The sequence below is a fragment of the Notolabrus celidotus genome, chromosome 13 (assembly GCF_009762535.1).
Source record: "Notolabrus celidotus isolate fNotCel1 chromosome 13, fNotCel1.pri, whole genome shotgun sequence".
Lineage (NCBI taxonomy): Eukaryota > Metazoa > Chordata > Actinopteri > Labriformes > Labridae > Notolabrus > Notolabrus celidotus.
The window spans coordinates 4,281,457-4,292,930 of record NC_048284.1 but is presented as its reverse complement, the minus strand read 5'-3'; the positions used below and the strand labels follow the sequence as shown (position 1 = coordinate 4,292,930).

The 11,474-nt window shown below is 40.0% G+C and overlaps 1 protein-coding gene across 1 annotated transcript in view; it reads left to right on the top strand.

Moving 5' to 3' along the window:
• The first annotated feature begins 2,274 nt into the window (after positions 1–2,274).
• Positions 2,275–11,474, top strand: part of man1a1 (mannosidase, alpha, class 1A, member 1) — a 140,489-nt gene continuing 131,289 nt past the window's right edge. Inside the window, exon 1 of the mRNA XM_034698890.1 lies at positions 2,275–2,477. Coding sequence (XP_034554781.1) covers positions 2,412–2,477 — 66 coding nt within the window. The 5' untranslated portion in view covers positions 2,275–2,411. The remainder of the gene's footprint in view (positions 2,478–11,474) is intronic.

Genomic DNA, 11,474 nt, shown 5'->3' with positions numbered 1-11,474 from the left:
CGTGTGTACATAATGAGAAAATAATAAATGGGACATTGATGTAGAACTCAAGACATGATTTAAATGCTATTGTAGAACTCACATGAGCACCGTCAGACACATTACAGAAAAAACATGTGCTCTATGCAGCCTACGGTAACTCTGCAGGGACATTTGGTTCAAAAAGGCGAACACAGAAACCAAACACAGGACTGTCTGATACCAGGGGTGCATCTCGCTCGGCTGGTGGTGAAGCTTTCAGCAGCGTGTCTGCCCCCTGGTGGCTGGCTGCAGTATAGGTCAAAAAAATCCGTCTCCCCCATTCATTTGATTGGGGGAGCAGTCAAACTTAAAAAATAAATACACGTCGTACGAATGTTTCTCCCATCCGTATGCTGTGGTGATATGTAGTTAGTATTTGACTGTTTTGTGTTCAAGGCCTCTTTTTCCTGAAAACTCTCTTTTTCGTTAGTTATTAGAGTTTAAAAAACGGGGTTTTACTTCCTGGTTTCCTTTGATTCACAGCCACCGTAGAGGGAAATTTCAACGGCGTCATGTGACGCTACGTTGTAGGTCTGAGCTCGTTACAGTGGCTTCACAGGCTCTGGCTGCACAATGGCGGCGCTCAGGAGCGCGATTTTTTGGCTTCAGAACTGTACAACGGGAAGAGGCGGAGCAACGCTGTCCATTTTTATTTACAGTCTATGTCTGTTACATTAGCATTAGCAACCTCGTTGCTAGCTGCAGCTGCCGTTCTCTATACAGACATGCCTCTCCGTCGCTAGCGGCATGCAACCGGGCGTGTTTCGATCTTGCTGGCACTCCCAATATTTACGTTGTGAATCACGCACTGTGTCCTTAGAGTTGCGTTCAGAGCAGCCTCGGATTTAAGCGTGCTGTAATGAAGCACGCCAGCTTCTTGGTCTCACACAGCAGAGTTTCACAACAATGCTAGCTGGATTAAGTTGAATGGAATTAACATAAGACATATTTTAGTTATTTTTTTAATTACTAATTTTTATTATTCTGTTACTGCCCTCTCTTTGTGCTCCATTATAGTACATGACAGTGTATGAGCACCTGTACCTGGTAAGATTCTGTATCCTCTTCACTGTAGTCGACTGAGTTTTCATCCCATGGTGGTTACTGTAAAGACATACTAATATTTTACAGACACAGAGAGAGAGAGGGTGGAGAGAGAGGGTGTAGATAGAGAGAGAGAGAGGAAGAGAGAGAGAGAGTGGAGAGAGGGTGAAGAGAAAGAGAGAGAGAGAGAGAGGGTGTAGATAGAGAGAGAGAGAGAGTGGAGAGAGAGAGAGAGAGTGAGGGAGAGTGGAGAGGGAGTGAGAGAGTGAGTGGAGAGAGAGAGAGGGAGAGAGAGAGAGCACAATGAGAGTTCTGACGGACAACAGTCGCCCCGCTGCACCTCCAGCTGATGATTCAGCATGGTGTCTAATGGAAAGCTTTTAGCTGCCTATGCATCCACCCACATCCTACATAGGGACAAACCCACAGGTTTACACGGTAACACAGCAGCAGACTGTATCCTGACTTCGTAGCTGCATCATCTCTCTCCTGAACGGCAGCGCTTTCCTCTCCTTATTATTATTTCAGCGTTTTCCCTTCTACCATTACTCCCTGCCCTTATCTCTGCTCGTCTGCCTACTCTGATGTATTAATGTTTTCATTCCCGCTCCCTCTTCTTGATCTCTCCGTCTTCTATTTCTTTTCTTTTCACCGTCTGTCTCACCTCTAAGTGGTCAGATAGCTCAGACCGACTTGGTCCCGTGTTTGTAAGAAGTATGTTAGGACTAAAAGCTTTGCTGAGGGCTCAGGGGCTGCATGCTTAATGATTTATTGAGCTTCCTGGCAGAAACACAGACTAAGGTGTTGGGGTAGCATTAAAGGGGGATTCGGTAATGACAGCCCTGAAATGATGCTTTGTGGTGTGTCTCTGTGTGTCTTCCCTCCTGCTATGAGGCTAATCACCAGAGATGAGCAATCCTCCCGACGTTTCATCAGCGCCCATAATCGCTGCTTCCCACCATCTGTCGAACAAAATAATTTATTCAACCTCCAAACATAACTTTTAACTTGTGCTGTTTAATCAGTGCTTTTTGCAGCCAGACTGATGCTAACACCTGTTGCCATTTATACTGACAAAAGGAAAAGGAACTCTGACTAACAAGCTTCTAACATTTGAATGAACTTTACGGGAGTTCTTCGTTTGGGAAAGTTTTTTTATAACCAGCTTCCTCCTCAGCGTTTCTCATTTTCTAAAGCAGGCAGATGAAATGCAAAAAAAACACACGCTGACAAGAGTTTGGAGAAAAGAGCCAAATTTAACACCGTTTTCTAACTTCTGTGTGTTTTGTGTTGCAGGGAGTATAAAGGGAGCGACGATAGTTGATGCTCTGGATACCCTCTACATCATGGAGATGTATGAGGACTTTGATGCTGCTACCGACTGGGTGGAGAAGAACCTCGACTTCAATGTGGTAAGGAAGAAGTGTGTGTGTGTGTGTGTGTGATGATAAACTAACTCTGTCACCAAAACAATAACACAAGCTGCAGGAGTGTGTGCACAAAATGTCCAATCAGTGTCAACATGGTGTTCAGTTATTCCAAGATATTCATAGACATCTCAATGACGTCCACTGATCCCTGGTTAAAGCTCCTGTGAGGAACTTTCTGTTTGTGTTGACTTTGGCGCCCCCCTGTGGACTAAGTGATCTTGCTTATTTTGTCCTGTACATGTGTAAATTATGTTATCTCCTCCTGCTTTCAACTAACAGTCAACTATTTCACTCATTAAGAATATTTACTGCAGAAAAAGGGTTTTTCGTGACATGCTGTCCATCACCTCATCTGACACCTACCCCCTCACAGTGATTTCAGGCTTTAAAATAACAAAACAGAAATCATCAATACCTTTTCTAACAATCTTGTTTGCTTTTCTACGTCATAAAGAGGCATCACTGTTCGTTTCAGTCCATTTCATGACCACTCAAAAACTCCTCACAGGAGCTTTAACAATACAATACAAAAATATGACAGCAGTGAACAACTTAAAAGCAATTTAAAAGCAAGTGCAGTGATGTTGAGTTATGGGGTGTATTAGTTTTTAGTGGCGAGTGGAATGAGAGAGGTCAGCTTTAGGGATTGTTGAAGGTGATTCCAGTCATTTGCAGTGAAAAACTGGAAGGAGGTGCGACCAAAGGAGGTCCGGGCTTTGGGGATTGTTGGGTGGGATGAGTTTGATAAGGCTACTTGAGCGCAGGCTACAGTTTGTGCTGTGAAGTTTGATTAGTGACTGTAGATATAACGGGGTTTTACCAGTGAGGGATTTGTAAATGAATAGAAACCAGTGTGTTTGTCTGAGAGAGTGGAGTGAAGGCCAGTTCAGCTGAGAGTACAGGTGACAGTGGTGAGTGGTGAATGGGGCTCCAGTGACAAAACGGATAGCAGCGTGGTAAATGACATCCAGTTTGTGAAGGAGAGTGTTGGAAGCGGACCTGTAGACTATGGGTGCATCTCAAAGCTCTAAACGTCCATCCTCGCGTCTCTTCCTCGCGTCTCTTCCTCGCGTCTCTTCCTCGCGCCTCTTCCTCGCGTCTTAGTCCCGCCCACCAGAGATGCGAGGAAATGAAACCAGAGGAGAGAGGAGAGAGGAGATTTGTATTTAGAGAAATGAGACGTCCTCTCCTCCGGAGTGTCACGTGAAGCGACGTCGGTTTGTGATGACGGCTTTAACAGCTGTTTGTGTCTGCACACATGTTCACTGTAATAACTCTGATCAATATAAACAGTAACAGAGCTCTGTCTCTGTGTTTACATGTTTAACACACACCTGCACATGAAGAGAATCAGCTCTCTGTTTATTCTGTCCTAAAGCATCGCGGATCGATTCACCGGTAAAATGCCTCATTATTAAATTATTTATTACTTTAAGGGAAAATAGAAACCATGCAACTCTTTTCAAACCCTGTGCCCATTAATGATCAGCCTCGTATGAAACTTTATTAACCTGACAGGAAATATAACAAGTGTTTTTAATAACAGACAAACTTTACTGTCAGACTTCCCTTCATGAAGAAAATGAGAACAAATGGGGAAACTAACAGGAGGAATAACTGATCATATATTCTATCAATGATGTTAGACTCTATTACTCTATTTCATTAGACAGTGAATCTGACAAAAACAATTAGATATAACATAATCCATCCTCTGTTATATTGAATTTATGATTTTGCGATCAGTATTTTGTTTTTAAAATTCACATCAAACACTTTTCAATCTCAGCTCATCACACACAGACTGTTTAGAATGTTTATGATCTGTTTCAGGGCACCCTTAATGACTGTTTTAAGGTCCATCTTTTCTCTGTTATTAAACTCAGCTGATGTTAAGTTTCGGTTAAGTCCGAGCCGCTGCAGCGTCCAATCGGTGAGTGATATTCGATAAGGGGGCGTGTCTGTCAGAGAAAAGAATTCCGCAAAGTCTGCTCTCGTGTTTCCTCGATTATCCCTCCTCGGATCAGTCTCCTCGCTCCTCGCTCCTCTCTCCTCCAGCAGCGTTTAGAGCTTTGGGACGCAAGTTAAAATGGCGCGTCAGTAAGTACTTCCGGTTCGACCGAGGAGGGAGGAGCGAGGAGACTGCAGTTTAGAGCTTTGAGATGCACCCTATGTCACCGTAATCAAGAATAGGGAGGACTGTCATCTGAACCAGAAGCTGTTTAGCAGAGTGTGTGAAGGAGGATTTGTTGCGATAAAGAAAACTAATGCGTAATGAGTTTTCTGCCTTTCTTTTTGCAGGATGACTCCTAAGTTTAGGGTTAGTGAACAGTTAATCATCAAAAGCATCAGTAGCAGCAGGTTAATTCATAACGGCACAGGAAACACAGACACATGCTCATATAGGTAGGGTCATTTTCTGCAGACCAGCTAAATGAAGCCACATTAAATCACTTTGAGGGACAGTGGGGGTCACGAGTCTTTGGCACCTACATTTTGGGGGTTGTGGGCTGAAAAGTTTGGGAACCCCTGCTTTAATTTAAGCTTGTAACACTGATTAAACCAGCCCCTCTCCCTTCATGTCACCTTCATTAACATCTTCTCTGTTAAATGGGAATTTAATACGATCGAGCAAATCGCTTCAGAGTAAAGAGTTCAACGTACCTAAGGCCCAGTCACGATGTAATTAAAGAAATATGAACAACAACAAATAAGAACACTGCTTCTAACCTGGAGGTATAATTTAGCAGCATAATTTAGCAGCTCGTCGCTTCAATGAGGAAAGATAGCAAGAGTTCAACTCGGTGTTATTCATAGTTTGTTATCTGGGTCAGGTTTTCACTTCAAATGAGGGTAAAATTGATGCTGTTTAGCAGACAGAATCCAAAATCGTGTGCTTGATTCACCTGCACCTGAATGCACCGTGTGAATCTGTTGAATTAAGAGCAGACTTCAACAGACTTATATGACCTAAGTGTGCACATTTAGTCACGTGTGCATGTCAGAGTTCAGAGGTAAATCAAGGTGGATATGATAGGTGCTGCTCTCTCCATCCTGCAGAGAAACAGAATTAGTTATCTTCTAATTAAACACCAAAAACTTCTCTGCAGCTCCTTGCCAAGGACATCTGATGCTTGTAAACAAGACTCCCCAGAACCATAAAACTGTAATTTTATGCTGATGAAAAGCATAAAAATGTGTAATTAGATTGGTTTCAAGATTCAGCCTTTTTTTTCTCCTCCTCTTCTTTGGAACAAACCTTCAAGTCGTTTTTACCTTTTTTATTTGGACTTTTACTGGCTGGGGTTCAGGTGAACATCTTGAAGTCGTTATGTGCATGATTGAAAGTAAGAGAGAGGAATAAAATCAACTTTACACAGAGACGTGATCAGATGGAGGAGATAACTTCCTTAAAGGTGACATATCACGCTTTTTCCATCAATATATATTGGTCTAAGAGGTCCCCAAAACATGTCTTTAAAGTTTATGCTCAAAAAAACACTTTGAAATCAGATTTTGGCATGCCTGAAAAGTCCTCTTCTTCAGTCCTCCTCAGAACACTCTGTTTTCTCTCTGACCACGCCCCCTCAGGAAGTGGATGTGGCCTCGGCTCTCCAGCACGTTGATCTAATGTTTACATGTTGGCTGAATATACACGGCTGCTCAGAGATCACGTTACTTCAACCCTCTGAATCTGATCCTGACGGAGAGGCGCCTGTAGCAGGACCTTTCTGAAGGATTGGTCACAGATTTAGTGTTTCTTGTTGTTTTATTTGTCAGTATGTCCACGTGTGTCTTGGTACACGGCTACAGCTACAGCTATGCACATGTAGCTATGTGGCTATGCTAATTAGCGCTAGCACTTATCCATGACAAATAAAAATCATCCACTAGATCTTCAAATCTGCAGACGTGGGGAGTAAAACCGACCTTTGCCAGAAAGACAGCGGGACCTTTCTGAAGGATTGGTCACAGATTCTGTGTTTCTTGTTGTTTTATTTGTCAGTATGTAGACGTTTGTCTTGGTACACAGCTACAGCATGTAGCTAACTAGCGCTAGCATTTATCCATGATAAATAAAAATCATCCACTAGATCTTCAAATCTGCAGACGTGGGGAGTAAAACCGACCTTTGTGTTTATTAAGACAGTCTACAACTAGCATGCCTCCCTCCTAAGCTCCTTGTTAGCACACATGTGTGCAGGTAATGAAAAACGGAGGAGGGATCCAGTATTATTTTATACAGTCTATGGGCTGAACAAGCTCCGAGCTCTGACTCCGTGACAGACCGGATATTGTTGTTACGTAACAAAAACACTGAAGTCTGAAACGGCTCGTTTCACACACATTTACAGAAAGGTGGAGAAATCAGAACAGGGGCAGAATGGATTTTTTTCATTCTCGGGGGGTTTGTAGACAGGGACACATATTTCAGGTAGAGAACCATTAAAAAGTCCATTTTGCATGATATGTCACCTTTAAAGGTACAGTGTGTTAAAATGGGAAGATTTACTGATGTCTAAACGCTCCCTTGCTCATCCCTCCTGATGGGGAAGCGATGGTGGCCTTCAAAGACAAGAAGCTCCGGTGATGCATGCTTAGTATGATCCTCCATTTGTCAAAAACATCCATCAATACAAAATATTTTGTGCACAACAACCAGTCTCTTCCTCTTCATCTTCAAACTGGTGCATTTTCTGCAGCCGCTCACCACATACAAAAGCGTGTAGTTTGTCTGTTCTGTGCTACGGTAGAAACATGGCGGTGCAAGATTGCGGCTTGCTCCTTATGTACACAACAATGTACTAACATAGTTAAAAATATGATAACAATAATAAAAGTAATGATAAAGGTAAAATAGAACAGAATAAGATAAAATAGAATAAAATAAAATATGGCAAATATTACAGACACATACACACTATGTACACTTCTATTTGATGGATAGATAGATGTTGAAGAAGCATGTGTGTGTGTGTGTGTGTGTGTATGTATGCACCAAGCGGCAAACTCCTGTCTATGTGGAAGGGTTCACTTCAGGCCGCTAGTGGCCTAGCGGTCTAAGCGCCCCACATACAGAGGCTACAGTCCTCATCGCAGTGGTCGCCGGTTCGATTCCCAGCTGTGACCATGTCCAGTATGTCTTCCCCCACTCTCTACTGCCCATGCTTCCTGTCTCCCTTCAGTTGTTCTGTCATAAAGACAAAAAAACGCCCAAAAAACACAACTTAAAAAAAACCCTGCAGTTCCCTGAGTGTCCACTAGAGGCTGGCTGCAGAAACACAGGAAACCACATACACACCCATTCAAAAGGATGAGCTTTGCAGCAGAAATAAACATATTTACAGCCTGGTTAAAAAAAAAATTTAGGTCTGAATAGCTCATTTCTCTCTCATTACACACTGTATGGGGGGTGAATCTATTTATAACTTGTTATTTTGAAGATATTAAACTTACAAGTTTTGCCCAAATAAGGGCATGGCTGATTTGATTGACAGATTAGCACCCTGTAGCTGTTAGCCAAAAGGCTAAAGGCCAGCCTCTTTACCTCACACTAGCTCTACAGAAGTTAGGTTGAGTTCAGCATTTCCAATATGACACCCGCTGACGATCAGCTTCAAAACAGCGCTTCAGAAACAGATGGGTGCTCTCATGTGGGATTGGAAATTGATTGGAATAAGGCCTTAATGTTGCTGCTGTTAGCCATCTGCTTATCTATTCTGAATTATTGACATAAAGATCATACAAAAGCTGCAATAACATCTTTAAAAAGTGAAGAAAGCAGAGGGAAATATCAGCCTATAGAAAGCAAACATTAGGCACTAATAAGGCGTAACAAACACACTGTGATCAGTCTAATGAAGACATGTTAGAGACAAAGGAAGCTGGAAACAACTTGTCATTTAATATTTCATATAGCTAATGTATCCTTAATGACTTAATGTAAACATAATGTGATTTCTGGAATCTGGATGATTACATTATAGGAAGCAATTATGCCTCTAAAGAGCTCTGCCAGTAAAACATCACAACACAGTTCATGTGTGAGCAGAGTTTAGCACGAGTCCACCGTCTCTCTGACTCCTGCACGGATCTTCAAAATGAGTCATTTGCACAAAAACATATCGCCTGTGACCATGGGAGTCACAAATGTGTGTGTTTGTGTGTGTGCGTGTGTTTGCGTGTGTGTGTGTGTGTGTGTGTGTGAGGACAGGAAATGAGCATATTGACTCTTGATTCCTCTTCCACAATGTTATCAATAAAACCCAGAGGCAAAGAGCCAAAAACACATCTAATGGATCCATACACAAGTCTACTTCTTAGTACGAACACACACACACACACACACACACACACACACACACACACACACACACACACACACACACACACACACACACACACACACACACACAGAAACATACTCAAATGCTGCTAGATGTCCTAATGGAAATCGATGGTTCTCTTTTTGTGTCTGGTATCAGGCGGGTCCTTTTCTTTCTTCATTTGGTCTGTGTCGGTTTCGGCTTCATGTTGAGGTGTGTGTCTGAATCTTAAAGGTACAGTACGGAGTTTTAAATTTGGTTATCTCAAAACGGTTTTACAGACAGAGCAGGTCTAGACCGTACTCCATGTTCTATAATGGACAAAGACCCAACATCAAGACAGGATAAGATCCAGTCCCATCTTACAGACAGGACTCTGATCTCATCTTAATCCACCATGAGCAGAGCACTTTGCAGCATTTAGCAAGTTACAGTGGCAAGGACAAACTTCCAGTAACAGGCAGAAACCTCCAGCAGGACCAGACTCATGTTAGACAAACATCTGCTGAGACCGAGTTGGAGAGAGGGAGAGAGGGAGATGATAGTAGTGAGACAGATAGTAGTAGTTGTAGCAGCTGGAGTCTGGGACGTCCACAGAAGCAGGCCGTCTACGGCAGAGATCCAGAGGAATCTATTTATTTTTATTTTTTTATTTATTAGTTTATTTGACAGGGGCCATGCAAAACAAAAACTGTCAAGCCAGAGTTAGCTATAAGCTAATTTTCATCTGTGGTCCCTGGGCAGGAAGATGTTAACAAATGTACAATACTAACGAAAAAAACATACTAGCATTTAAAACAATACATAGACTACTCAACACAGTCCATCACTAATAACACCACATTTAAAATTACATTTCATTGTCTCTGATTTGATGCATTCAGATGATCACATGATTGTTTTTCCTTGAGCCATAATTTCAGTTTACTTTTAAAAACACTGAGGCTTGTACAGTCTCTAATGTGAGTCGGGATTGAGTTCAATTTTCCTGCTGCTCTGACTGAAAATGCAGACTGTCCAAATGCAGTCTTCCTACGTTTAGCTGAACAGTCTCCTCTTGCTGATGCCCTGGTCTCCCTAAGATTGTTCCTGCAGAGTAACACACATTGTTTAAGTGGTGGTGGGGCCTGATCATTAATTAATTTATACATCAGACACATATCTACATAACAAAAAAAACTGTCAAGGGTCATTAAGTTATATTTCGTAATGATTTTACAGTGGTGGTACTTCCTTGGTTTTTTTATCTACGAGACAAGGGAGCTCAGGGACTCCATAAAGGTCTATGATGAGTTCATCAGCAGATAAATGACAAACCCTTGTGATAACTGTTGCATTTTTTTCAGTGTCTCGCATAAAATGGTAGAAAATGATGTTTCCAGTCCGTCATATTCAGGGTTTTTTGAGTTTCTGTGTTTCATATCTTTAAAATGATATATCTTTGGGAGCTTCACTACAAAATAAGACATTTGAAACATCCTCTTGGACAACACAGAACTAGGTGGATTATTTTTTTATATTTTTTAACCTTTTATTTATCATTGTTGTTTTTTTAATTGTTAACATTTTTTAACATTTAAAAAATATATATATTTTTTTACATTCCAATTTTTTTTTTACATTTTGTTTACATTAAAAAAAAATTTAACTTTTTTTTTTTACTTACATTTTTTAACCTTTTATTTATAATTGGTTATTTTTAAATGTTAACAATTTTGAACAGTTAATTATTTATTTTTTTACATTAAAATTGTTTTGAACTTTTTTTTTTTTTTTTTTTACATTTTTAGTCAGAAGCTAATCAGCAGATTTATCAAAAACTCAAACCATATTTCATCACAGCCTAACATGAACCCTCACGGCTTTCCTTATTGTTTCACCATGGAGCTAGGTTGATCATTTTTTAACATTTTCTTTTTTTTATTTCACAATTTTCTCTTTACATTTTTAAAGCACTTTTTTTTAACATTTTAAAAAGAAAAATTTTAAACATTGTTGATTTTTTTAATAATATTTTTGTAAAAAAATGTTAACATTTTTTTTAAATTTAACATTTTTTTAACAGTTCATTTTATTTATTTTTTACATTTTTAACCTTTTATTTATAATTGGTTATTTTGAAATTTAACTTTTTTAACATTTTTTTTATATATAAAAAAAAAAATGTATTTAGCTTTTTTTTTTTTTTTTTTTTTTTTTTTTACATTTTTAGCCAGAAAATAATCAGCAGATTTATCAAAAATTCAAACCATATTTCATCACAGCCTAACATGAACCCTCACGGCTTTCCTGATTGTTTCACCATGGAACTAGGTTGATCATTTTTTAACATTTTTTTTTTAATTTGACAATTTTCTTTTTACATTTTTAAAGCACTTTTTTTAATATTAAAAAAAAAAATTCTAACATTTTTTGTAACATTTTTTTTTTAATCATTTTTATAAAAAAATAATTAAATTTTTTTTGACAGAAAATAATCAGCAGTTTCTCAAAAACTAAAACCATATTTAATCACAGCCTAACATGAACCCTCACAGCTCTCCTGGTTCCCCGCCTCCCTTGATTTAAAGGTGTGAATAATAATGTCGGACCTTGTTTGCTCAATGAGGACTGTTCATTAACCAGATTTAATGGCTGCTGACAAAATCTTTTC